General features: G+C 55.0%; 9 protein-coding genes across 9 annotated transcripts; 5 read left to right on the top strand and 4 right to left on the bottom strand.

The window, feature by feature from the left end:
• The first annotated feature begins 196 nt into the window (after positions 1-196).
• B0H18DRAFT_981435 (uncharacterized protein) lies at positions 197-1,178 on the top strand. Its single transcript, XM_048044474.1, is given in 7 exon segments — positions 197-361; positions 410-458; positions 473-567; positions 581-685; positions 946-999; positions 1,064-1,068; positions 1,086-1,178. The coding sequence occupies 5 exon segments, from the start codon at positions 524-526 to the stop codon at positions 1,109-1,111; spliced, it is 234 nt and encodes a 77-aa protein (XP_047898433.1). The 5' UTR covers positions 197-361; positions 410-458; positions 473-523; the 3' UTR covers positions 1,112-1,178.
• Positions 1,179-1,485: 307 nt separating this feature from the next.
• Positions 1,486-3,312, top strand: B0H18DRAFT_981428 (NAD-P-binding protein; the record flags this gene model as incomplete). Its single annotated transcript, XM_048044473.1, has 5 exons — positions 1,486-1,545; positions 1,649-1,800; positions 1,887-2,031; positions 2,567-2,606; positions 2,662-3,312. Coding segments are annotated over 5 exons (792 nt in total), but the record flags the coding sequence as incomplete, so codon positions are not given.
• A 1,760-nt stretch (positions 3,313-5,072) lies between these two features.
• B0H18DRAFT_1082875 (aconitase) lies at positions 5,073-7,780 on the bottom strand (the record flags this gene model as incomplete). Its single annotated transcript, XM_048031598.1, has 9 exons — positions 5,073-5,433; positions 5,495-5,569; positions 5,592-6,939; positions 7,074-7,130; positions 7,188-7,324; positions 7,384-7,449; positions 7,512-7,556; positions 7,620-7,661; positions 7,725-7,780. The coding sequence occupies 9 exons, from the start codon at positions 7,778-7,780 to the stop codon at positions 5,073-5,075; spliced, it is 2,187 nt and encodes a 728-aa protein (XP_047898431.1).
• Positions 7,781-8,833: 1,053 nt separating this feature from the next.
• On the bottom strand, positions 8,834-9,855 carry B0H18DRAFT_1082874 (S-adenosyl-L-methionine-dependent methyltransferase; the record flags this gene model as incomplete). Its single annotated transcript, XM_048031597.1, has 3 exons — positions 8,834-9,522; positions 9,574-9,683; positions 9,734-9,855. The coding sequence occupies 3 exons, from the start codon at positions 9,853-9,855 to the stop codon at positions 8,834-8,836; spliced, it is 921 nt and encodes a 306-aa protein (XP_047898430.1).
• Positions 9,856-13,773: 3,918 nt separating this feature from the next.
• Positions 13,774-14,822, top strand: B0H18DRAFT_981377 (uncharacterized protein). Its single transcript, XM_048044472.1, has 3 exons — positions 13,774-14,046; positions 14,093-14,308; positions 14,355-14,822. The coding sequence occupies exons 1-3, from the start codon at positions 13,792-13,794 to the stop codon at positions 14,778-14,780; spliced, it is 897 nt and encodes a 298-aa protein (XP_047898429.1). The 5' UTR covers positions 13,774-13,791; the 3' UTR covers positions 14,781-14,822.
• A 174-nt stretch (positions 14,823-14,996) lies between these two features.
• B0H18DRAFT_1207855 (uncharacterized protein) lies at positions 14,997-18,737 on the bottom strand (the record flags this gene model as incomplete). Its single annotated transcript, XM_048036235.1, has 15 exons — positions 18,675-18,737; positions 18,509-18,616; positions 18,205-18,453; positions 18,042-18,153; positions 17,470-17,990; positions 17,190-17,417; positions 16,962-17,141; positions 16,726-16,916; positions 16,463-16,676; positions 16,254-16,414; positions 16,102-16,201; positions 15,881-16,048; positions 15,640-15,831; positions 15,324-15,593; positions 14,997-15,267 (listed from the first exon to the last, which is right to left on the bottom strand). Coding segments are annotated over exons 3-15 (2,850 nt in total), but the record flags the coding sequence as incomplete, so codon positions are not given.
• A 491-nt stretch (positions 18,738-19,228) lies between these two features.
• On the top strand, positions 19,229-20,100 carry B0H18DRAFT_1115071 (uncharacterized protein; the record flags this gene model as incomplete). The annotated part of the gene is made up of 3 exons (XM_048033212.1): positions 19,229-19,235; positions 19,696-19,961; positions 20,014-20,100. The coding sequence occupies 3 exons, from the start codon at positions 19,229-19,231 to the stop codon at positions 20,098-20,100; spliced, it is 360 nt and encodes a 119-aa protein (XP_047898427.1).
• Positions 20,101-21,732: 1,632 nt separating this feature from the next.
• Positions 21,733-22,744, bottom strand: B0H18DRAFT_981367 (uncharacterized protein). The gene is made up of 3 exons (XM_048044471.1): positions 22,661-22,744; positions 22,298-22,606; positions 21,733-22,233 (listed from the first exon to the last, which is right to left on the bottom strand). Exons 2-3 carry the CDS (start codon positions 22,442-22,444, stop codon positions 22,198-22,200), a joined length of 183 nt encoding a protein of 60 aa, XP_047898426.1. The 5' UTR covers positions 22,445-22,606; positions 22,661-22,744; the 3' UTR covers positions 21,733-22,197.
• A 1,564-nt stretch (positions 22,745-24,308) lies between these two features.
• On the top strand, positions 24,309-25,902 carry B0H18DRAFT_869992 (HAD-like protein; the record flags this gene model as incomplete). The annotated part of the gene is made up of 4 exons (XM_048040060.1): positions 24,309-25,033; positions 25,081-25,136; positions 25,192-25,334; positions 25,384-25,902. 4 exons carry the CDS (start codon positions 24,309-24,311, stop codon positions 25,900-25,902), a joined length of 1,443 nt encoding a protein of 480 aa, XP_047898425.1.
• Positions 25,903-26,894: the final 992 nt, after the last annotated feature.

The following is a 26,894-nucleotide window of genomic DNA, read 5'->3' as shown; positions in this document are numbered from 1 at the left end:
AACAGTTGACTGGATTTGGGACGTAGAATAAGTTACTGAACTGATCACACCGCTCCGCTCCGCGATCGGAGGAGGATGGTCCGCAGGATGCGCTGTCCGGGGGCCGTGCGATCTGCCGTACAACATACCGGCGAGCGCTTAGGCGACGTACCAGAACGTAGGGCCCCGGTAACTTAAATCCGGTATATGCCGACCAGTGTTCTCTCATCACCCGTGCACATTCCTGAAAACTGTCTGAATGGGAGTTGCTATCATGTGGCCATCAAGGACGCGTCAATCCTGCAAGGTTTGGGCTGACGTGCAGGTGTTCCGGGCAATCTTGAGGCTGCGCCACGAAGGGAGCAGTTTCCAAAAACAACACGTACGTATGGCACCGTGACTCCGATCATGGTGTCGCACCCCAATAGAGTCAGGGCGCGAAGCCGCACACGAATTTGGATGTTCAAGTGCGGCCGCTGAGGCTCCTGGCAGCAGAGTATGGGCGTCGCGCATCTGATGGAAGCATGCACTTCGCAGACAGAGTATGTGCACAATCTTCCAACTGTCACGTAGCAAAACGCAACAGGCCTCTGACTTGAAGCTCACAGCACCGTTGTCGACAGGACCGAAGTTCTTCCACATCTGCTGATTGGCAATCGCGATACTGGCATTCGGCCTCTGCGGTCAGCGCTCGGCAGCGAACCTTGCAACTAGGTCCACATTCTTGAGCCCCCGCACAAAAAGCGTGTATAGAAGCGGAGGTCGACGGACGTTGGCATGCAGTGACCCGGGTATTGTTCCGCTCAACCTGCGCCGCCATAGCCAAGGTCGCGGCTGCCTGGTTCAGCCTGGGCGTCGAAGTCCGCTGCGTCCGGCGCGATCCCATATCAGACCCGCTGGACTCCGCCCATGTGTGTTTGAAGGACGCGGGGCCCAACGATATGGACCTAACTTAGCTGGAAGTTGAACTGCGCCCGTGGCCCCGTGCTGGCCGACACGATTGCCGCTCAGGCTCTATCAGAATTCACCAAAGAGGGATGCTCCTGAGTGGTAAGTGTCCTTCTCGTGCATATCCTGACGACGTTGCGCTGTTCTTATCATTCGCAGAAGGCATCTAGTCCCCCCCAGTTGATAGATGAGAAGGAGGGACCCGCGCAGGAAGACATCGTATTCCCGCTCCTGCTCCAAGCATCCGCGCGGGCGATAGATTGTACGGCCCGACTGGAGGCGTGGGTAAGTCGGCGTCCTCCTCAGCGCTTGTGTGCATGCGCAGGACCAGACCGCTGAGATCAGGAGAATTGTGGCCGCGATCAAGGCTGCACGGTCAGCTCGGACTTCGGGAGCACGGAGAGCAGCGGGCCATATGCATAACTTTAGGCATGATGCATGAACCGCGCCGCACCGCGACCCGTGCCCGGCACTTCCCTCGCCCCTTCCACCCGTCACCTCGACACCATCTAAAACCATGAACGGCGAAACCATCCCCACCACAAACGGCGGTGCCAGCGCAGCCCCACCCTCGCAGCCCGACCAAAAGGTGTGGTTCGTCACAGGCACGTCCTCGGGGTTCGGCAAGCGCCTCGTCCGCGCGATCCTCGCGCGCGGCGACTGCGTCGTCGCGACTGTGCGCGCGCGGGCCGACTTCCCCCTGGAGGTGGACGACGCGCAGCGGGCGCGGCTGCATATCCTGGAGCTTGACGTGACGGAGCCCGAGGAGAGCATCCGGCGCAAGGCCGCGGAGGCGGTCGCCGTGTGGGGGAGGGTAGACGTGCTCGTGAACAACGCGGGGAACGCGCCGAAGAGCCTGCTGGAGGAGGGAGGGTGCGTGCCTCGTTCTCTGAGTCGTGGTCTCCTCGGCCCCCCTTCCCAGTGCTAGCTGTGCTGACTATGTGCGGGATACTCTGAAGGTCGACGAAGGCTCTGGAGCAGTTCAACGTCAACTTCTTCGGCCAGCTGAACGTCACGCACGCGATCCTGCCCTACATGCGCGACCGCATGTCCGGGACTGTCGTGTTCTTTGGGAGCAGGTCGGTCTGGAAGCCAGATGCTGTGGTACGTGCTCCTTCCCGACTCATAGGGTCGGTGCCGTCTTGAGTGTCTCCGGGCTTGGCCTGTTGGCGTTCATCCTGTCGTGTGTGGCGTTGACATGTCGACCGAGTCGTGTTCACCAGACGCCCGCCCTAGTAAATCGACGGCAGTTCGGAACGGGTGGAGGCGAACTACAACGCGCGCACTTATTTCATCACGCTCTACTATCAGCAGGTTCGCTTGCTGCGGCGTTTGCGATTGTCGCGCGTATCGCGAATGCCGTGACTGGCTGGCTGCTCGGGCGCGTGCGCGGGGACGTGCTCAGCGCAGTGGGGTTGATGGGAACAATGGTGCGCTCGGCCGCCCACCCCGCCTCGCTCCTCTAAATCGTCGTCGGCCCCTCTCCCGAGTGCTCGCCGGGCTGACGACACGCAGTGGAGGATGCCCTGGGACTGTCGTCTTCTTTGGGAGCCGGTCCGTCTGGAAGCCGGATGCGGATGTGTATGCCTCTGCCCGACCCATGTAGTAGTCGCGCGCAGGCGGCTGACCAGTCGCACAGATGACAGGATACTACATCGCATCCAAAGCGGCCATCCACGGTGCGTCCCCCTCAGCCCTCCTCACGGCAGCGGCTAACGGCGCCGGGTCCCTCAGCATACAGTGAGACGCTCGCCGCGGAGGTCGCGCGGTTCAACGTGAAGGTGCTGCTCGTTGCCCCAGGGCACTTCCGCACGGAGAAGCTGCACACCGCGCCGTACGTGATGGCGCACCACATCCCCGCGTACGACGCGATGCGCGAGGAGGAGATGGCGCGCTTCAACAAGCTCTGGCACAAGGCGCGCGGCGATACGGACCGCGCGGTCGAGGTCGTCGTCGACGTCGTGCGCGGCGAGGGGTGCGCGGCGGGCAGGCCGATGCCGTTCTGGCTCCTCCTCGGGAACGCGACGTATGTGAACGCGCGGGCGCATGCGGACCGCCTCGCGCAGGATATGGATGCGTGGCAGGACGTCGCGAAGGACCTGGATATCCAGGAGGAGCAGGAGGCGTGAGCGCGCGGGAAGGCGGATATGGTTTGGATGTAACGTTACCTCTATGTATTTTCCTCATGACAGGAGGCATCGAATGCGAAGTCGGTCTGTGTACCGATCGGGAGCGTCCCTTAGTAGACCGGCCCTCGACACCATCTTCGAGGAGTGGTAGACGAGCGGAGGCATATAATGCCAGATGGGCGTACACATGTACCCATATGTTACTCGCGGCGATATCGCAGCCCAGAGTCCGGTTGCGCCAACGCAAACCTTTTAGCCTGCCTTTAGCCTGAGCTTGGCTGATCTGCAGATATTAGCACTTAGAACGCCGGACTCCGACGCCGCGGCCGGATGGCGCATCATTTGATCATACTAGTACGCGACATGGATTGCTATATGTAGACAAGTTGGTACTTCACGCTGGATGCCACCTGTACTCTACTACTCGGAACATTATCCTGGATCTACGGTACTTGCGCGTATCATGCCTCCGCGCTACTTGACGTGGCGCGGAGAGATTACATTGGAACTGTAGTTTTGCAGTGTCCCTTCTCTGACCACGGTAGAGAAGCGGGCGTAGCGTCAATCTTGGCAGTCACCGGTGAGTCGGTCACTCTCATTTTATCTGGCAGGTCATCCTGAATGATAGTGTCTGCTTCCACTACCGGTTCTGATCCGACTCGCAAGCTAGCGAGGTTTCTTCACGCCCCCCTTTTGCGAAAGACGTTGGGTGCACCCGCACGGCCTTGCGGTGGGACGTCTGCAGGGCTTGAACAAGTACCTCGTTGGCAGGCAGGCGGTTGCGCGCTCTGACCTTTATCGGTGTCCGTATCTGCAGATAGTTGAGAAGCAATGTTCCGCCGCAGTAAATATGCCCAGTCGGCTAGATGGGGTTTCCCGCATGCAAGCTGCCTTCTATGGGCTCCACACGCAAGCGGAACATCGTTGATGTGTCGTTGATTCATTTAAGATGCATGCCAACGGCGGACACATGCCTGAGGCACCGTCTCATGGCGAGATGTCCTCTGCAGATGTTCGCGCGTATGATGTACACCTACATCGCAGCATGTCATGCTCGAAGTCATTCAGTTGTCGTACATCGCCTACATACCGTTCGCAATAGCCACTGCAGCCATCCTATTTTTTCGGTCTTCTGGTGCTGGAAGCCCTTCCTGCCCAGCTTCACGGCATTCAGAACAGCGGCTTCGATGACAGACCATCTAAGTAATTTGAAGAGCTTCATGCCATGCGAAGTCGGGCGCAGGCTCAGGCTGTAGTAGACTATCCGTGAACCGTCTCTATACTTAGTCCGTCATGGCCTATCCTATATCTCGAATGTTACTTCAAGTCGCATGCAATGCAGCCGGCGACAACTCGCCTCAGATGGTTTGGGATCCTACTGTTCTCGGGTGGAAGTTACAATATTAAAGCTTCATGGTCTCAGGCTCAGTGTATACTCATCGGACGGGTCACGGGCAGGAGAGCAAAGTGGCAGGGGTCCTAGTCTACTGCCGTGGTACGCGTAGATCTCGGAAATAACCGGGATGGCAGCGTGGTGCTCCCTGGCCAGTAGCTTGCTACGTCGTGTACTTTTCTGTGTCCATCCCAGGTGGTGGTTGAATGCACTTCAGCGAATGCGCTTCCTCCGACAAGTACGCGTGAACTACATAATCTCCCTGGGTTCACGGACATATCACGCGCAGGAGCGTACACCACCTTCTCAGCTCCGTCGGCATGTGTCGCACACAGGCTATTGTGTCCTCCGGAGTGCAGTGCGGTCTGGGGTGGTGTGTTGCTGAAACTGCGGTCTCATCTGCGCAGGTGAGTACTGCGCGGCTGGCTCGAAGCATTGTCTGACCATATTTCGCAGCATACCAAGTCGGCAGCTATGCTTGACTTGAGGTATCAACTCGCGCGCATGAACAGTGGGTAGCTCTCTGACAGTGACAGGCTGGGAATGATTGTCAGCTCTAGGTGATAGCGTCACTCGCACTCTCTACCAATCCATATGGTCGATCTTCTTCTCCGGTCTGACTATCAGATCGCCCCACCGTGATCAAATCCGTCAAGCCATGGCCATAACTCCGTCCTCCGCTCCTCAAAGCTCGCGATCGCGTCTTCTCTCTGCAGAGTTAAGGTGATGTCGTCCAATCCATTCAACAAGCGGTGCCTTCGGAGCGGGTCGACGGCGAAGGTGATAGGAGGTCTGCCCTCACCTCGCCTGATCTCTTGCTTGTCCAGATCGACTTCGAGCACGGAGCCTTCCTCGGCATCCGCAGCGAGCGCCTGGCAGTCGGGAGTCGGGAGGACGATGGGCAACATCCCGTTCTGCATGCAGTTGCTCTGGAAGATCTCGCCGAAGCTGGGGGCGATCACACAGAGGATGCCGAAGTCCTTCCTGCAGTCCGATAACCGTCAGATGCTATGACGACCTTTAGCCAGGCCAACAGGAAACTTACAACGCCCACGCGGCGTGCTCGCGTGAACTACCACATCCGAAGTTGGGCATATCGCAAACGAGTATCTTCGCCGTCCTGTAGGGGTCTCTGTGAGCACGAAGTCGGTTTCGTGCCGGTGCGGGTGTCGTTACGGAGAGAGAAGAAGAGGAAGTCCGCGAGCCCAGTGCGCTTCAGCGTCTTGACGAACATGGCGGGGATGAGTACGTCCGTGTCGACATTCGGGATATACAGAGGAGCGGCGATGCCTTTCAGTGTCTTGAAGGCAATGGATAACGGCCCGGTACCTGCAGTATCTTTGGGTCTGCGTGCGGCCTTGCCACGACGACGGGAGGCAGGCTGTATGCGGTCATGGTCATGCTCCTCAGAGGCAGTCTTCGAGTATGCATCTGCACTGGCCGCCAGATGCAACGCAGGCCCAGTATTTGTGGCATGATCAAGAAACCGTCGCACATCTATCAACTTCCCAGCGAGAGCGGCAGCAGCAGCCATCGCGGGGCTGAGGAGGTGCGTGCGGCTGCGCGGGCCCTGACGACCTTCGAAGTTGCGATTCGTCGTGCTCGCACAGCGCTCTTCCGGTCCGAGCGTATCGGCCAGGCCACAGCACAAGGAACAACCAGGCTCGCGCCAGTCGAAGCCAGCCCTCTGGAAGACAACGTCCAGCCCCTCCGCCTCGGCGAGTACTTTGACCGGCCCCGACCCAGGGACCACCATCGCATGCACGCCTTCGCGCACCCGCGCAGTTGGACCCGCAGCGAGCACGACCATGGCTGCAGAGCGCAGGTCCTCAATGCGCCCGTTCGTGCACGACCCGATGAAGACCTTGTTGACGGTGATATCTTGCATCGGCGTGCTCGGGGCGAGGCCCATGTACTGCAAGGCGCGTTCGACATACTTTCGTTTGTTGGCGTCCGTGAACTGCGCGGGGTCCGGTGTGCGCCCTAGGATGGACACAACGTCCTGCGGCGATGTCCCCCATGTGACCGTCGGCGTGACGGCCTCCGCGCGGATGTCCACGTCGAGGTCGAACTCCGCGCCGTCGTCACTTCGCAACGTCTTCCAGTACGCCACGGCGCGCTCCCAGTCCCGCCCCTGCGGCGCGAACGGCCGGCCGCGCAAGTACGCGAAGGTCACGTCGTCCGGGGCGATCATGCCTGCGCGCGCACCCGCTTCGATGCTCATGTTGCAGATGCTCATGCGCGCTTCCATGCTGAAGCTCCGGATCGCGCTCCCCGTGTACTCGATGACGGTGCCCGACGCTCCAGCCGCGCCGATCTCGCCGATGATGTGTAGGATCACGTCTTTGGAGGTGACACCCTCGGCTAGTGCGCCGTCGATGTTGATGCGCATGTTCTTGCTCTTCGTCTGCAGGAGGCACTGGGTGGCCAAGACGTGCTCGACCTCGGATGTGCCGATTCCGAACGCGAGGCAGCCGAACGCCCCATGTGCTAGCGGGAAACATCATGTTGATATCAGGGTGCTAGGCTTCAGTATGCCTAGCGACGTACTCGTCGTGTGTGAGTCACCGCAGACGCAGGTCGTACCGGGTAGCTAAGAAACAATGAGCAGGGTTATGCGTTACATTGGAAGGTGCCGCGCACCGTGAAACCTTGTTCTGGTCCTATGACATGGACAATTCCTGGGACCAAGTGGCATTAGCGACAATTGCTGATTCAATGGGGACGAGGCGACGTACCCTGCCTTTTGTCTTGCATGTTGAAGTATGTCAACCCGAACTCTGCGACATTCTGGTCCAATGCTTGACATTGAGCCAGAGCCTCTGGGTCCGTGACGTAGGAACTCAGCGAACGGAATGACTTTCGCGATACAGTTCTGATGAATCGATGCCCGAAGTCAGAATAGATGAGCCTACCAGAAGTTGTGCGACTTACGGAGTGTTATGGTCGACGGTCGCCAGAGTGCAATCCGGTCGACGGACACGACGACCAGCGAGGCGTCTGATCGTGGTGGACAGGCTTGTATCACATAGCCCGCAAGTATGAAATGCCAGAGAACTCACAACCCTTCGAACGCCTGCGGACTTGTTACTTCGTGAACAAGGTGACTGCATTCAACGCTTCCAGTCAGGCCACCAACAAGCGGACTATGGAGCAGTATAAAGACGTACCGATCAATATACAAGAGCGACGTCCCGTCTTCAAGCGTTTCTCTGTGAGACAACACGTGTCAAACAACTTGAAGGCGAACGTGTACAAGTGAATCAAAGGCGCACACGATATGTGAGTCCCAGATTTTGTCATAAAGGGTGCGTTTCTCAGAGACGGACATGGCTATCGATATGTGCGATCAACTTGAAGTATCCGCCAACACGCAATCACCCGGCCTCGAGCGTAACGTCTGGATTTATAGCGAGTGGGCTATAGATCGCAGGATTGTCATGCGTTCTCACCATGTCAATACAGCTGCCCAACCTGCGCGTGAGAGAAGTACGAGGTAACATACCATCGGAATACGTGCATACTCCAGAAGCCACTCCCGAACGCCGGTGAGAAGGCCGCCGTTCAAAATCCGATCACTATCGGTGTTCTGCTGGGCCATTGAACATCGGAGCAAAGCATCAGCCCCATTCAGCCTGAGCTCGAGGCGAGCTTAGATGATACGAGTCTAAGCAGAGCGAGGCACGAGCGTCACGTACATAGAAGTGAGTCTACGTACGCAGGAGGAGATTAGGCGCGCATCACTCCCTCGGAAGAGGGCGGCGCACGCCGCACGCTCAGTGCCTCGTTTGGCTCGATCCTCCTGCAGACTGATCTAGGTAAGTACCAACTTTCGAAGCGCTCTGGTCTCCCCTACCCTCCATTCCATTTTCATACAGCACGCGCCGCACAACAAGTCCTCTTCATCTTCTTCATTGGCTCAACCATCGATATAATCAGTGGACGAAGGGAAGGCCCGGGCTGGACTTTCGAAGTGGAGGAGGTTTGCGACGAAGTCATGACAGCCATGTCAATATGTACAAGACCGGTGCAGGATACGTTTCGTCTCCATTATAAGAGTTACCGAAGTTTGCACTGTATTCTGATCGGTTACATAGGAGGCTTCAACCGATTAACATAATCGATAGACTTGTTCAACAACGCGCACAACATGAGTCTCGACAGCTGATGTTGATGCAGAGGGTATTTGCGTTCCTACTAGAGGAGCGTGCTGGCCTGCGCAGATTACGCTTGCGAAAGACAACGGTGACTGATCTACAAGATCATATATTACGGACAAAGTCGTTCTTTCATCTCATCACGAGTATCGAGTGGAAGTCAGCCAGGAAAACTACTGATGTACTCTCTCCAATAGGACATGGAAATAAATAGAGAGCCCGGAGTATTACAGAAGAGACGCATGCACAAGAGAAGGCTTGCGCGCACAGATAATGTAGAATTTGATCTCTGCTCCCGGGGTCTCGTCCATCTCCCTCTCCACCTCGTCGAGGAGGGCGTCGAATTCCGTCTCAGAAGCAACAAAGCCATATCCTCCGCCATTGAGAATGGGAGTCTTCATGCCCCTGAACACACCAAGGAAGTTGTTCCGCGCGTCGATCCCCGGCTGCCCTGCCCAGCGGCCCATCGGCATCGTCCGCTCCTCGACAAAAACGTCGGTGAAACCAACCTCGCGGAGCACATCAGGGATGTGTGTGGCGCAGTCGAGCACGAGGTCCTTGTCGCGGAAGAGCGCCAGCAGCAGCGCGGTATGTCTCTCCGTCGCCGGGCCCGCCTTCCAGGGCCCGACCTCGCCGAGCTGCACCCATCCGCCAGGCTGCAGCACCCGGAAGATCTCTCTGAGCGCCTGAACCCACTCCGGCGAGCGCAGCGCCGCGACGAGCAGCCTCTGGTGGACGAGCTTAAAACGGGCGGTCCAGTCCTCCGGGAGGGAGGTGATGCTTCCGACGTGGAAATCGACGTTCCCTCGTGCGACGACGCGGGGGTCGTTCACGGGCCAAAGGCGAGACTCGATATCGACGGCGTGTACGGCGGTGGGCGCAGGTATCGACTCGATCGCGTCGAGCAACCAAGTACCTGCGTATATCGTTAGGTGTGAACACACAACGCTCTTGTTGACCGCCTTACCTGAGCCGGTCCCACTGTCCAGCACAGAGTCTTCTGGCGATATAATGACAGGTGGGAGGATCACTCGGTCCTCGAACACGCTTTTCAGCAATCGGTGCTGAAGGGAGAGCCTTGTGCATGTCGTCAGCGTGGTTTCGCCAGAGAATTCGCGGACACGGACCTCTCTCTCTCGGGTGCGTCGGAAGGCAGGACATAGTTCGAGCCTGGGTAGGACTGATAGGTCCTGCCCTGGTGCGCGATAGGTTGCGACTGGTTCTGACCGGGGGACCCTGTATCGACCATGGATTCGATCGTATGGGTGTGGTTGTAACACAATTGTTGCAGAGCTAGAGCTCGATGTGGGATGGGGACCACGGACCGTTCCTGCTTAAATCTCCCCGTAAGCCACTCCAGAGACCACTACAAGTATGTGACTAAACACGCGCCGCTTTCAAGTCGCCGGTACCGGTGAGACCGAACGTATTTGATCGGACGGTCTCATTCAGGTGTTTGAAGCGCGCAGGCGATGTACAGGCGAGTAGGCTGTTGACGTAGTGTTGCATGCGGGCCGTTGCATATACTGGAGCTCGGAACAGAAGCGTTGAAGTGCGAAGTGTCCCGTCCCTCAGGCCATTCGGACACTGACTGGTGGCCGACGCCTTGTAAAATACCAGCATGGCAACGCCTTGTCGTGCTTAGGATGCATTTGACGTTATCGAACATCCAGCCGATGGGCGCATCGAGTTTCGCCGGTCTGAAGTGATGATCAAGAAACATTGATACACCGTCACATCGCAAATCCCATCGATTCGGGATTCTATGTTTTTGCACGAGGAAGAAGTAACCGCTTCCTGAGCCCGGTCATCGACTTGAGCTGTACTCGGTACTCACGCGCACAGGCCAAGTCCCTCCCAAGGGTTCGACATTGCGCGTGCTCGCGGCGAGTGGGAAAGATCGTTCATCTAGTCACGAGTTTGAGCGAACTGCCTTCGTTGAGTATAAGTGGTTGGAACTACACGCCGGCACTGCGTCGCCTCCCCTATTCGCATTGCGTGTGGCAGTCTAGCAGAACGGTGGTCATCGCTCAGGTTGTCCGCTCATCTGCTATTGGATAGGCTGATGAATGGGCAACCTGAGCGATGGCCACTTCGGTAGCACCAGTTCCAGCGATGCGAGATAAGCCCACTATCTCGCCCATGCAAGGCTTGGAATGCCCTAGATGAAGGCTACAGTGGTATGTGGGTCAGCCCGTCCAAAGCGGATCGATTGATTCACAATTGGTATGCCTGACCTCCATGCGTCCATCGCCACGCTCGAGTGCCCGAGAGTCCCCACAGCACCGGTGTACTGTGCGTCGTACGCCGGGTGATGCGCCATGTTGGAGCGGGACGCAACTCACTAGACACCCGCACTCTAATTTCAAGAGGAGTAAATCAAGAATCGTCGCGGGGTTTTCTCCGTGTTGCGAGGTCATCTGTGCAGACAAGACCGAAAACGTCGTTAGCAGTGCTCCGCACGGTCATCTTACAAACGAGGCAAGCCACAGGTGCGGAACGAACCTCCTCGCAGAGCTTTCGGTATGAAGGAAATCCCCGTTTTTGCTTAGCTTGCCGGCTCAGGTCATCATACGCGACTATTGGTCGCAATGAAAAATGAGAGTAAACATCACTGTCATGATGATGTCTGAGGTGGGGCGGGTTCGAAGTCACTCACAACGGATATATCGAACAGCGGTGTTCAGCGAGTCTGCATTACGCGATTATGTTAGTACTGGAGTCTGACGTATAAGAGTGTGAGTTAAGCACTTTTCAGCTGAGTCGGTCACCTCAGCGCGTCTGAGTCAAGCATTCGGACGTGTTCGCCGACCCGGAGCCCATGTACCGAACCGCTCTTCAGCGAGACTCAGAGGATCTGCTTGCGAGAGACTAGCCGCAGTCAGCCAGCATCACACCGTGCAGAGCGTAGACAGCACAGGGATAAGCGGGAAGAGAGGGTCGGAACGCACGTTGGAAAGAGCGACACGTCCTTGGCTCAGGCTCGTCAGCGCTTGATCGGCTTTCGAATGGATGCTGCACGATCTGTCGTGCCATGGCCGATCCCTGCAATAGGTTCAAGACATTCAGCAGCGGGTGCATCTTCGATAGCTCTAAGCATACGTTGCAATACTACGTGGTAGTGGTGTTCCGCCTTGCAAGCTAAGTATGAACCTTTGTACTAGGTCATCGTGTGCGTTACTACAGAGTGTGTCATCGACACTCACCTCACAGGCTGGCATATTAGCATGGTCGGTTCACGCCGTTCGATGCGTCGTTGTAGTTGCAGACCTAGCAATGCGGTGTTTGACAGGCTCGCGGTGATTCCGGGTGAAGTGTGTCGTTTCGCTGAAGCAGTCAAGTGCGAAAGTAATCGCCTCCTAGACATTGAACTGTCTCTGCCAGTATTTCACTTAGCAGTTGAGCGAGGTCGAGTTGGATGACCAGGATCGTAGATCAATTCAGTATGTACGGTTTGGGCGTTTGTGCCTGTTTGCGCTACGCGGCAAAAGCCGCCACGCGCCTCGGTCACGTTCCGTCCCGTCATCGGAAAATTTGGGTGCTGTTTCGTGAGCGGCCATAGGCGGTTATAAACGGCGCAACTGCGAAAATCTTGGCGGGGTAGTAAGAAGCAGTTATAAAAGCGGCACGGTTGCGATGAGCGATTACAATCACGCGCGGCGCGCGTTATAATCACTCGCGCACCAGAAAACAATCACGATATAACCGCATACTTTCGCATCCAGTTCAGTTACAGTCGATTACGGTACAGTACCCCTGCGTACTACGACAAAACATTTCTCTCGCCTGGCCACCGTCTTTCTCCTCCTTTCTCTTTTCCTTTATTTCATTCCCGCTGCGGCTCCTACTCTTACTCTTACTCTTGCCGGTTCCTTACTCGACTCACTGAACACTGAAAGGGCACTCGGACCGCTTAAACTCAGACCGGGATTCGAACGCGCGCGCACGAAATATATTCGGAGTGCTAAAATACAAACGCTACAGACAACTACACTAAAGGGTCCTTGATAGAGAAGATATGTCACGCACTATATGATGTCAATCCCGCCCACGCGTGCTCACCGCCTATCGCGCATACATCGACTCGCACTCGCGCTGAGCGCACTCTGCGCGTACATCGACTCCGACGGACTCGCAGCCTCTGATCTTGACACTCTCTTGGGCCGTCTTGGGACTCGGCAGCTTCCTGATCCAACCGGGACCTCTGGGGACTGAAACCTCTGTACTAGAATGACCTCGCGCAAGAAGCCGACCAAGGCGACGAAGCTACCCAAGGCAACAGCAGCGAAGACGAATGGCAAGGGGAAAAAGAAACAGGATGCCGGCAATTCTCAGCCCACTGGCAACTCACAAGAGCCTCAGGCTGCGCAAATGGAACCACTGCAGGCTCGTGCTTCTTCTCGCCGTGGCCACTCTCGTTCGTTCTCGCCTCGCAGGCCTGGTACTAGCTCTGGGCGACTGGCTACGACACGACGATCGTCGACGCTGCGTCTCAACGAATCGCCTCCCAGGGAGGCCTCTGCATCAACACGCGAGCGCGTCGACGCCAACCGCCGTGCGCGAAACGTTTCCCGGCACGAGAGCGGACCTCCACGGCAAGACAGCGATGTTCGTCGGCGGGAGAGTGAACCTCGGCGTCGGGAAAGTGCTGGCGCTTTTCGTCGACGGGAGAGTGCGGCTCGACAGCGGGGGGTGCGACAGCGGGAGAGTGAAGCTCGAGGGCGGGAGGTGCAACGGCGGGAGAGTCACGATGCTCGACAGCGGGAGGTGCAACGGCGGGAGAGTGGGGCTCGAGGGCGGGTGGTGCAACGACGGGAGAGCGAAGACCAGCGACAAGCAGTAAGCTACAACTATCGTGATTGACCAATACTAACTCTTGTGGTAGGAACATCGACAGCTCCGTGAGCAGTTGATGGCGCAGCAACAAGAGCTGCTCCGCGTCCGGCGCAGAAATGCCGAGATTCAAGCACGGCTTGCAGAGCATCAACAAGCTCGGAAACGTGTTCGAGAAGACAACGACAGCGCGAATGGTAACGACGAAGACGGTACTGTACAAGCAAAGAAGCCAAGACTCTCATCCACGGAGCCCGACAACGATGAGTCCACTGTCCTGGCTGCGCTGGTCCGAAGATGCGGAAAGCGATTCGCAACGATCATCAAGCCGTGGATCGCACCCGACGTGTGGATGCACGTGCGCAAGAGAGCAAAGAAGGCAGCCGCGCATATGAAGACCCGTGCAGGGGAAGCCCAGGACAAGGACGAGGATGAAGACGAAAGTAGCGAGGAGAGTGGTCTGGATGGAGACGACGACATCGGAGACGAAGAGCGTGCACAACGGCAAGAGACCCTTGCCGAGCGAAAGGCCGATGCTCGCAAGATATGGCGCAGCACGCCAGCAGAGCTACGCGTTCATATGCGCGAGCAGTGGTTTGCGACTCAGGTATGTGATAAGTCAGTTGTTGGTGGTGTAACTCATATCGTTCCAGTGGAAGCTCGGGATGCGCCAGGCTCGGTCGCTAGCTGTCCTGAACGTAGCCGACAATGCGCGCGGCGTGTTTGACATCATGGACAAGGACTTCGAAGACAAGGGTACCCGCGTCAACCTGCCAGAGGTTCAAGCCCTCTACAAAGAGAAACAGTTCCTGTACAGCGGGGCACCAGGCAAGGCCGACGGACACCTGTGGCATCCGTGCATCGTCAATGTGAGTGTTCTGTGCAATGCCATCATTTGTACTTATCCTTCGGAAGGCCTGCGTACAAATTCTAAATGGGAAGAAGGCGCTGCACGCCGCAAAGAAGAACACAAAGACACGCAGTACGAATGCTCAGTTGTGGGGTATGGATGGCTTGAATCATGCTGCGATTGCATTCGGAGCAACCTGTGTACGATTTAACCTATATCTGCGACTTAAGCTGATATGTTCTTCTAGGTATACTTCGTTCTCTCGGGCGAAGGCGAATTTGTGGAGACTACACCCGGAGGACTTGACTTCGGCAAGTTCTGGCGCGCTCGGGTCGAGTTTCTTGAGGGACTGGCTACGAAGTTTCCGCGTAAGTATACCAAACTCATGGCACATTTCAACGATGCTGTGTTCCCTGAACACAACAGTAATGTTGTGGAGGAGAATGACCAGGACGAGGTTGCCCTGCAGAAGGACCTTGCTATGTTGGTAGATGATGACGACTCGGAGTAGTGCCCCGGATGTAAAACTGTGTAGTAAAATGGAGATGATTTTCTTGCTCAGCGACGAGTATGGAGTAGACGTAAGTACATGTCACCATCTAGCAGATCTTGAACAGTGAACCGAAGATTCAGTGAGGTAGGAGGAAGGATGTGTACAGCACGTATGAAGCTCTTGATTGAGATGATCTCATACCCAGTAAATTCTTTCAGTTCAAGGTAGTCAGTAAGTGAGTTGCGACCAAGTCCAACATAAATCCCAACAAAGGCAAGGTGAAGGAGCTCAGTGCCCACTTTGAGAGTAAAGAGAGATATGACCTTTGCAAACCAATGTGACTGAGCTTGCCTCCCCTGTATCACAACACAGTCATGGCGTGGACCCTTGTGTCGCCAGTTTGGAGCAACATGAATGATGTCGTCTTTCTCCTGTGCTGTCACTTCACATATGTAGGGAATCCGTGCAGCATGGTGTGGAACAACCTGTCCAATGCAGATTTTATAAAATGAAAATACAACAAATATAAGGAAGGGCTTACACGGCATGCATCAAGGTTGATATCCTCAAGTGAAAGCTGGGCCACATGGCCAAGGTAGTGCTGAAGTTGCTGATTGAAACGATCAGGGGGTATGATGTTGTGCAGGTTGTGTCTGAAGGCATGGATCTGAATTGAGCGCTGGGGTGACCCAAGACGTATATCCCTGATGGGGGAATGCTCATCCTTTGGGATGTCAGTTTCATCATCATGCTGGTCTACTCGGTGTCGGATATGCATGATAACATCACGCTCCTGGGCTTTGCGGAACATCTGAAATATTTATGAGTATGAGACAGATATATGTAAATGCACATACCTGATCCTCTGCAGTGTCAGGCTGGTGATTGGTACCACGCCAATCTGACTTCACGACTGGATGCAAGGCCTCGCCCATGTCTGTGAAACCATTGCTGGCAGCTCCTTTGCGCTTGAGCAACTCCACAGCATGCTTGAAAGAATGTTGTTTTGGCCAACCAAAGGCAATGCCTAGGCCAGCCTCCTCAAGTGCCTGTGGCAAATCTGTTATTACTGTAATCATCACTAGAAATAGTACATACCTTGCATGCCTCACCATATTTGTCAATCTGGGCTTCCAATAGCTCCAGTGTAGCCTCTGTCTGAACCTCCAGGCGGATGAGAAGGAGTACACAAGCCAGAGAACGAAGAACTGGCATAACCAAGGCCTCATGCACAGGGGAAATCCCAGCCATACGAGGCGCCAAATACTAGAGCATTGTCCAGTAAATGAATAAATTGGCACATAACAAATTGCACTCACCCTCAGTATAGCATTATGTTCACGTGCAGTGATGTACTTCAGGGAGGTAATACCACCATGAAAATGGGGTATGTTGGGGAAGGGAGGAATGGACTTGAAACTGAGGAAACACCAATTGTCAGCAATATGAATAAGACATGGCATAGACTTACTTCTGATCAAGGTCTTGTTGTGCATATGCATTGAGAACTGTATCAAGCAGCCAGGGCCATATGTGCTGGCCATAGGCACCTTGCTCAATCTGATGCAAAGGGTCCACAGAGAATGCAGAGAATATGCAGAGAAACCATCCAAAGATGAGCAGGAAAAGATTCTGACAGTACAATTTAGGTTATGCTATATTAAGAGTGAGGATACATACTTGGATATTGCGCAGCGATTGTTCTCCAAGCTTTTTCTTTTGCCTAGTCTTGTTTGGCATACTGGCTGCCTCTAAGAGGAGCTGCTCAGTTCCCTTCTTAGTGCGCTTTGGCCATGAGACCCTGCTGCAGAGGTCACCAAGAGAGCCACGAGGCACTAGGCATACTGGGCAAGCATGTTCACTCTGTGAGCCCAAGATGCCAGCAGCTCGAGCACTGAGCTATATCAATACTCATAATGAGGAGTAAATATGGAAAGCCTCACGCTTCTTCATAATCCATTGCTGCAACAGCCAGGCAATAGACTCCAGTCTTTGGGTCAGGATCAGCCTCAAAGGGAGTTCCATACTGAGCAGCAAGCTTGCAGTTCTCAAAGATCCGTGCTATCGCGGCTTGATACACTTCAACCCGGTGCTCCGCCAGGCGGCTTGAATTGTCTGCTCTCTCGCCAGGAACCTGGTTACCATTAGTAAACTGGATTCATCAATCAACCAATCATACCTTTGGAAGAAACCCGACGAGGATTGCACGACCTTTCTTGTTGCTAAGGCGCATGCTGCGGGGGTTATTACCGATCCACACGTAGGCATTCCACGCCTTGGCAGTCCCGAAAGAATTCAGGGCTGTTGCGTCCGAGTAGAATATCAGGTATATGACCACTCGGTCTGGTCCTACGGAGTTCTAAAACAGTGTGAGTTCAATAGCTCTTTTCTATACATCGAAACGTACCTGAAGATCCCACCAGTCGTCCGCAGTATGTGCCTCTGACCAGACTCGCATGTTGTTTGCAGTTCCTGGACGGCGTACATAATGCTGTTCGGGGTACCAAACCTTACTCGAACGTGTACCCTTGTCCTCCAGTGATTGCAGCAAGACTTCGTTGGCATCACGCCATCGGAAATCGTAGCTACGATCATCTTCCCCTTCAAAGGGTAGAGTTAGAGTCCCCTTGGAGAACTGTAGTATAGATCAGCACACACTTCGCAGACAACGTGACAGTAGTACATACAGAGTCAAGATTGACAGTCAGGAGACCAATGTCCAATATCGTATGTATCTCAGCAGCATTCTTCAATGTGATCTGTGTACTCGCAGAGCTCTGATGGATGAGCCGGAGCTGCTGATTGATGTAGGAGTCCGTGCAATGGTAGCGGACAAACAGCTCGGCCTGCTCAAAGTCTGCACGCGTATGGAACGGCGCCCATGGAAGCGCCTCCGCATCCTCAGGACGGGCTGCATCGAGGGCGGAACCATACACTGCGCCTGGATCCGGAAGCCTAGAGCCCAGCACAGCAGGCCTCACATGGCCGTCCCGCGAGACGATGCTAGCTGGACGACGGGCGTGCGGGTGATAGACAATCAGTGTCTCGCCATGTCCAAGGGGGACCGACACAGGATCGAGTGCATCCGGTGTCTGAGCTGACGACACCGAGGGTTGGTTGGGCCGGTCAAGCGACATGTTGTCCATGGCACGAACCACATCGGGGATCGAAGGGTTCCCTACCGGAGACGCAAGACGGAAAGGCCCATCTTGTTGTGGGATTAGTGAGTAGCTGTCAAGATCGTAGAGCTCGCACGTACCATGCTCAGAGCGATGGTCTTGTCGGATGTCATCCGTGCCTCGCCGAGACAACCCTTCGTCGACAGCAGGGCGAGGGCTACTCATGGGATGATCTTCGAGATCGTGCTCCTCCTGTTATAATGATAATGTAAGCAAGTGCAAGGAGAACTCGGATGCACCTACAACATCTTGCGTAAGTGAGCTTTGAGCCGCAAGCTTACGCCGCAGGCGATCGACGTCGCGTTTCTTCTTGGCGTTCTTCTCGCATGCCGTCCAGTGCTTCTCCGAGCCGCCGTGATGACGCGCAAACCATTTTCTGCAGAGAGGGCATTGCCAGTCAAGTGTTGCCACCGTCGTGCCGGCCTGTACCCGGCGCCGTCGAGCATCATTATGTTCGCGTTGTTTCTCATGACGTGTTCGAGCCATGACACTCTGCCAACGAGTGGTCAGCTACCCAGGGCATCCTTTTACCCAAATAATAACATACCTATTCCCTTCCCAGCAGCTCGAGACCTGGACGTTTCCGTCACGGCAGTACCAATGCTCAACAGCGTACTCTGCTCTGCCAGCGGCGATTGCTTTGCGCGACTGAGATCTGTGCAGAGTAAGCATTTATCACCCTCTCGCAACCATACGAAGACCGTGGTACTCACCGACACCCGCAATCGAGCCACTGAGACAACAGCCGTGAAGCTATCGTCAACAACGAGGAAGGCAAGGAAGGTCGGCGCTAGTAATCGGGGTCGCGGTGATTATTGACGCTCGTAGCCGCCGCGCCAATGATTATCGACGATTGTGGCTCAATTATGACCGGACCGCATTGATTTGAACGCGTAAGTACTACTCATAACCTCTGCCCTCTGTAGTTATAATTCGCGCAACTGCGGCGAACGATTATGATGTCGAACCAAATTTCCCGATGGTGTCTGTCTCCTCCTTTCAGTTTCACCGCTGGCCAGCTACCCGCCGTACGAACCAGAAAGGCTTATTTTCGGACTCTGCGCCTCATAGTCAGCACCATGCAGGTGTCAACGAGGTTATACTGACGACTGAACTCGCGAACAAAACTCACCGGCGCCGGAAGCGGCAAGCGCCCGCGGTTGCTGCGCTAGTAGTACGAAGGAGGGGGGATTCCATCCATTTACGCATTCCTTGCCATGCGTGACAGTACTCAATATTAATGAGGCCTCGAGGTCTCTGAAGGCGTATGTATGGTGCGTCTGCGTCTGCACCACTAGTTTGTCTGCCGAGATGCTTGCTCGCTCGCCCTCTTCCTAGCTCACGGGACCACCTGCTCTCCATTGCTTTCTCGTTAGCTCATTTTCTCTTGCTTGCTCGCCCGCCTGCCTGCTTGCTTGCTCGCCCACTCGTCCGATGGGTCTTCCGCCCAGTCTCGCATTATCTCAGGGATCTCGTCGCAAAGGACAAGAACGGCCTCAGTGACCTGTCGGTGTGCAACTTCCTCTCCGCAGCGTGGCCGCACGCGACTCGTGGACCCCGTGTGTCCGTCTCGCTTGCTCGGTGTATCGTGCTGACTCACTTCTGTTCGCGCTATCCAGGTTCGTCGTGCCACTGGATGCGTCGAAACGGCTCGCATCACACATGCGCACGTTGATTGCAAGGTATGAATCGCTCGGGATGGCGGTGCCGCGCACGTCTGACGCGTGCATGAAGAACCACCGTCGCTCTCCCTGGGCTTTCCGCTCCCCCCGGGCACCTGGCCGCCGCAGTTCGACGCGTCCATCCCCGAGAAATGCCATGCACCGTTCTCCACGCAGTGGATCACGTCGTACTTTGACCACGGGAACCTCTCGACGCGCGACACGGACGTCCTTCACATCGTCTCCTCCGTGTCACACCGTCCGTCGATCTACACCATGTCCGATGAACGCAGCGGAGGTTTCGTGCAGTGCAAGATGATTCCGGGCATGAGTAACCTCGTGCGTGGGCGTAGACGAGTCCCTGTTCTACCTACTGACTGACGAACTGAAGATGCACACGTCGGACATCAACCCGCGCACAAAGCACCGCAGAGACCCTGAGAAGGCCGCTCAGGCATATTTTGAAGCACTGGCGTAGGGCATGGTCATATGGTGAACGCCGTCCAAGTAGTATGAATGATATTTGCCAATCGAGATCGCTCGTTATCTGCCGTCGCCTCTACCACCTAGACTCCATTCCATCGCGTATATATCATTGACGTGTCGTCAGCTCGGATGGGACATATACGAGGCCCAAGGCAACTATATTCCTATGGCACTGAGGGAGGATGGGATCGTCGGACAGGGTGGCCTTCGGTGAACCCTTCCAACGTCTCTGGGCGCGGTCGTATGTAGATAGCATCGCCGCGCCGGGCTAGGAGAATTGTCAGAAGCGGGGACTGGCAGGAAGGGGTCTCAGCGACATCGACACTTGCATTTGGACCCTCGGAAAGAGCTCGGTCGGCATTGGCGAGGAGCAATACACCGAGCTTACGTGCAAGACGCTCGTCGCTGATGCCGCTGCCGTCCGTGCTCTGCGGGGGGGCGGCGTCTTCAGCGGGCGCGACGACGATAAGCCGCTCCGCCTTGTCTCCTTCAAGATGGCGGACCCGAGTCCGAATCTGTCAGATATGGGCGCGAGTCAAGGTGAGCCAAATGCGTGCTCTGAGTGTTGAACGTTGAACGTTAAGCGCTGACGAACCACTGACCTCAGGCCTCAGGCTGAGGTACGAAGGGCCAAGCGGAGAACGCGCTAACCGAGTTTGGCCGGTCTGAACCGAACTTAGAGGTGCACATCATCCGGCAGGGATACTTCTTTCCTTCAAAACACTAGTACCCTGCCGGTCTTCAACATCATGTAACCATCAACGTCGGCTGGTATCGAGGCTCAAGCGCTCATGGACTACGCCAGGGTCAGTGTAGCGTGCAAGTCTTAACACGGTTGTAGTAACTGTTATGATGGCATCATGTGGTGTTCCACGGACTGGGTCACTACAGATGGGTTCGACGTGCAATTTGGCACAAACGTGGTCAGTAGGTACGATAACACTGAAGCCTTATGTTCGCTCAATTCATCGTGACCGACAGGCTACTAACGAGAGCTTCCTTGCTCGTGTCCTTCTCTAGTTACTCGATCGCCGCTGACGGCTTGTCTTTGTTACGAGATGCCATGTACACCTGGGCATTACGCTGGAGTAGAGCTTGGATCCGACGTTCATACACTCAGGTATTCGAAACAAGGCTGGTGCAACTTACTGTGACCGTGTGCCAGCGCCTACCGACACATCCGCATTCCCCGTGCTTATTTCGTAAAACCAGGGCCGTCGAATCTACTCACCAGTGACTATCACGGTTTGGCCAGACTTGTCTAGGATGTCATTTACGGGTTTTTGGGGTTTCCGGGAAATAAACGCCTCGCAACGGCAAAGAGATGTCTGATTTCCGCCAGCATACTGCCCATGGTGTCGACCAGTCGGAGAGTTTAATCACAGGAGTGACGAGACGGCCCGAGCGGCGTCTGGAAGACGCAGTGCGAGCGAGGGCGGCAAGTTTCAGAAATATATGGTCCGAGTATTGCACTGGCATACAGTAACATAGCTGCTTCGTGGGGAATGGGTGTGCCGCGACTCGCAGGAGAAGCCTCTGACACTGACAGCCTAAGGCGTCGAACCAGATCTCCGATTCTTGAGCGCCTGGGCACCCGGACCCAATCGGTGATCGGGATCTGAAAGCTTTCGATGCTGGTGGGCGCTACCAGCTTACCACGTCCACGGCCTCCTCTGACACACACTTATGCTGTTACGGTCATGTCGCAACCACTCGTCGGACATGCGTTTGGTGTGCGGGATGTCCTCCGGAAGAGACGACCGCTCTCTAAATGCTGTCCGTAAGACAGCCTTCCGACTTCTACCGCCTACTTGAACCTTCTAGCTAAGTTCTTTTCAGTCCCGAGCTATGTTGGCTTTTGACGTCCTGATGTCCCGGTCATCCTCAGGCCTCAGTCGTCACGCGTCACAGCTGCTTGCATAACGATAGACATCCCCGGGGTGTTGTGCATGCAGAAGGACTCTCAAAACGACGCCTTGCTTGAGAGCAAGCGCCACCCTCCGTCGCGGCCATTGGCCGCGCAACATCGTTAACAATTGCGGCGGATGGAGCATCAACCATATGTATAACAGATGATGGGTGTCTAACGTTACTCAAATGACTGCAAAGCTCTGGAATTTGACGAGTGAGTGGCTCGGCTAGGTATACTCTCTCAACAACGTTGAGGTGAGCGTTCGCTGCTCATACAGACCGAAGTTCCGCGCCGGACACTGGTGCGGTCCATATCCGGAAGGAAACCAATGTCCGTCACTCGATGCCTCCTCGCCCAAGGAGCGGTCTGGAACGAATACGTCCGGCTTCGCCCAATCTCTTGGATTTCGCCAGATTGCGCACATGTTCAAGACGACTGGGGTATCTGGAGGCAGGACGTATGAGCCGACGCTGAGCGGGACGTCCGCTACTCGCGGAATGGTGACATTCGCAGGAACGCTCAGGCTGTCAGGAGCGACATACGGGTGAAGCAGACCACTGCCAGCTCTTCCCCTGAACGGATAATGGTTAGGACCTCTTCGTGCACGCGCTGTTGAGTCTCGGGATAGATGCCATGATAGGAAAATGCTGGTAGATAGTACCCCGTTATCGAATTCTGCACGGTATGTCAAAGTCGCCGTCTCGTTTCAAGACGACACTCGCATGTTCGTCTATGAACAGCACGACAATGTTGTCCTTGAGGTAGTTCTCAGTCATAGCCGGCTCTGCATACATGTACGTGATATTCCTTGGGTCACTCTTCTTCCTCGCCACTGATACGTAGACCATCTCATAGCCCATCTTGATGTTCACCATGTCCCGCAGTTGAATTCTGGACGAACCATGATATCATAGTCTGCTTCGGAGATTTAATATCGAACTTGCATGGGCGGCCTCTCGAACGAAACACCCAGAAAGCCATCGGAGCGATGGTGGCTCCATTTTGACTTTGTCAGAACTTAGAAAATACTTTCAGGATGCGCCACCCACCATTGAAGTACACACTCGACGCCCATGGCGGCTATGACCCAGACTTGCTCGGAATCGCCGTACTGCTGCTCAACAGGGGCGAGCTGCCCGTCAATTTCGAACTCGGTATGCCGTCACCCTGCCACCTATGACAGAGAGTTGATCCAACAATCACACGTTTCGCGCTAGCTTATATAGCAAATGGTATACAGCGCTTTGAGCACCTACTAGCTCCGGTGAAGTCGATTGAGTGGGTCGCGCCAGGAGGAGAGGTCTTCTTGCCGCAGGCTCATGTTATGCACTGGCATATGGTTTGGCATGTCACTAGAATCCGCCAACCAGCGTTGTGAGACTTCCATCATGATTATTTTGCACTGCAACACGATGTACTACTTATTATCCGCTCAGGTCGGTGGCGCTTAGGACTCCGCAATGGGTATGGAATGGCAGGAATGGGGGATCGTGCGGTTGTGTTGCTTGCGGCCGTGGGTTTCTCGCGCTTCAGTTGCATTCATTACTCTCTGATGACGATGTGATAGCTAATTCCATATTGCTAGACTCGTACCCCTCGCCAAAGAGTGTGTACAGGCGGGGTTCGTCGGCTTTGGTACTCCCTTCATCAACAAACTGCCATACTAACAAGCAGTGTGTAGGGCGGACTACACCGATAATTGAAGCTGACTTCGACTGGAAGAGCGTGCGGCCCGACACCCTCCGCCTGTACACATTTTCTCGGGAGGAGGTCTAGCGATATGGAATTAGCTGGAACATAAAGTTTCAGACGAACAATACTGCATGGGGCACAATGATCGATCCCGGCCCGCGATGTCTTGCTTGCCACCCAATGGTCTTGACACAAGTGGCCAGAACACTCATTGATGTACTTCAGTATTCTATGAAGGGAAGCTAGTAGGATGCCGCGTCGTCAGTCCGATATATTGTCACACGAGAATGGCTGATCTGACGAACGATTGTGTGTGACAGAAGATACCCATTACAAGCTCAGTGGCTACGGAACTTCACAACTCAGGGTGCAGTATGTGCTTTTGAAATGGCTTACTCATGTCTGTACGCCCTAGGACCCAGATCCGACGGTTCGGACAAGCTCATATTTCGTATAGCCTTGCTCACCTGTGGAAGTCTACAATGGAATGAACATTACGCTGTGAGTGCTCCACCTGCGCCTTGAGTGCCCACGTCAAGCCTATATAAGGCCGTCGTCGTACCAATATCGCAATACTACCAGCATCCACTTGCACCATGTCTCCGCTGCCTCTGTTCACCGTCTTGATCCTTGACCTCGGAGACGTTCTCCTCCACTGGTCTCCAGACACCAAGACCAGAGTTCCACGCCTCCTCCTCCGAGATATGCTATCCTCTGGGACTTGGATGGATTATGAACGAGGTCGTCTCTCCCAAGGTGATTGCTACGCGCGTCTTGCTGTCGACTTCTCACTTGATGTGGGGGACATTGCGTTGGCCTTCGAACAGGCCCGACACTCGCTGCATGTCAATGCGGACCTGGGGTCCCTGATTCAAGAGCTGAAATCGTCCGACGACACCTTACGGGTGTATGTCATGTCCAACATATCCATCCCCGATTACGACTTCGTCCGCCGCATGCCTTTCGAATGGTCGATCTTCGATGGTTTCTTCCCGTCCGGGCTCGTCGGAGAACGCAAACCAGACAAAGGGATATACGAATACCTCGTCGAGAAGACAGGTATTGATCCCAGTTCTGCCGTTTTCGTCGATGACAAAACGGACAACGTCTCGACCGCGCGTTCCTTGGGAATGTACGGGGTTGTGTTCGACTCTGCGGCCAAGGTCGAGGCGACGCTGCGTGAATTGTTCTCAGGTCCTCTGCAGAGAGCGTCCCGTTTCATGCGGGCGAACGCAGGAAAACTGGACTCCGTGACGGACAATGGTCACGTCTGCAAGGAGAATTTCGCTCAATTGATGATATTGGAAGTGCTGGATGACGAGTAAGTGTTGATTACACCGATACAAGCCATTGACATATCAGCGACAGGAGTTTGACAGTTTTGACCGAATCACCCTCAGGTTCCACGTGGAACTTCTTCCAGGGTGAGGATGTATCTCGGACATGTCTAGCATTTCACTCACATCTTTCGCACGACAGGAAAACCCCTGTTCACAGATGTGTTTCCCGATGACATGGATACAACCTCTCTGGCGTATACTGTCCTGAAGCACGACCATCACTTGATCATGAGAGTGATGGACGAGATGTTGCAATGGACAGACGATAGAGGGATTCTCTTAGTAAGCCTCTTATTCGACGGCGCTCACCCAGTGCTAATGCACTCTGCAGACATACTTCGACAACACTCGGCGTCGTACCGACCCATTCGTGAACGTGAACGTTCTTACGCTCTTCTTCAGACACGGTCGGGGAAACCAACTGGCCCGTTCCCTCGACTGGGTTATCGACGTTCTTGTTCATCGCTCCTACATGGATGGGTCGAGGTACTACACATCGCCAGATGCGTACCTGTACTTCATGAGCCGACTGCTCGCTTCTCCTTTCGATCCAGCCCTCCATGGACGAGCGATGCCCATATTCGTGGAGCGCGTGCAAGAGCGGATTGACGCTCCCGGAGATCCGACGGAGCTCGCCATGCGAGTGATAGTCTGTTGCAGGCTCGGGATTGATAACGCGGTGGACCTCCAGAAATTGCTCGCGATGCAGCTTCGGGACGGAGGATGGGGCGTAGGATGGCTGTATAAATATGGCTCTTCTGGCATCAAGCTTGGAAACCGGGGCTTGACGACAGCATTGGCCATCACCGCCATCGAACTAGCATCTATGCAAAAAACAACCCGGTTGTAGGCCTGGTCAGTGGATTCTATTCTTATCAGTCGACGCTGATATACTTACGCAGCCCTTGAACCCATGTATGCAGCTACGCGAAATCATCTTTCACCTGGCGCCCTCTACCTCATTGCTTCTTAACGAACTCTCTACTCTCGATACTCTACCATTCCGATACTACCGCTCTCGACTCTACCGGCGCGGTGACGACGAACTGGAAGGCCGCGATGCGGACCGGCCGTAGGGCAAGGCGAGCGCCGTCGAGTTCGAGTGCCGCACCTATCAGCCGCTGGCACCCGGACAGGTATCCATCTTGTTCCATTCACACTATGTACCCTTCTTTTCGAAGTCTTTATGCCTTCCTTCTGTGTCATACGATCGCTCGTCCTTGAAGCTTGAAGCCAGTGATCAGTCGACTAGCTTCACTCGCTACATTTCGGGTTCGAACTTTGTTCTCTTCTCCAGTACCCCTTGCAGCTTATTGCTCTCGCTCGTATCTGTCTGTATGTGTATATAGAGGGCTGCGCCGCCCATCTCAATTCCGAAGCTGCATACCTCCCACCAGCTCACCCTTCTCTCTTCTTGCGAAGCAGGCTGCTGTTTGGTCCGGCCCGTCCGTCTTCGAGCGCCTCGTTTGCTACACCGACATTGTACAAACTCACGCGGCTGTCATGGCTTCATCGCAAACCTCCTCCATCGCGTCTAGCCTTCCCGTCGTGACTCGTGCATGTATCGCATGATGGTTGAACCTGTCGAAACAGCTGTCGGACTCTCTCAGTAACCCGTCAGCCAGCGCCAAGATACATAGATGAGCCTTAATGCATCATTGACATGAATCCGTGTGTCGTGTTTGTTTGCACTCAGCGCGATCAGTGGGCAAGCACCCACTGCTTATACTATAGGTCAGTGCACTCAGGCTGTCTACCCTGCTTTGATGCAGATCAAGTGTCATGAAGCCAGTCTTCGTTGTTGTTGAGCTGGCATATTGGCATGGTCGGTTCACGCCGTCC

The sequence above is a fragment of the Fomitopsis serialis genome (genome assembly GCF_022376445.1).
Source record: "Fomitopsis serialis strain Sig1Antser10 chromosome Unknown B0H18scaffold_6, whole genome shotgun sequence".
Classification (NCBI taxonomy): Eukaryota; Fungi; Basidiomycota; class Agaricomycetes; order Polyporales; family Fomitopsidaceae; genus Fomitopsis; species Fomitopsis serialis.
Note: the sequence above shows the minus strand (reverse complement) of the source record. Positions and strands in the feature narration are given on the sequence as shown.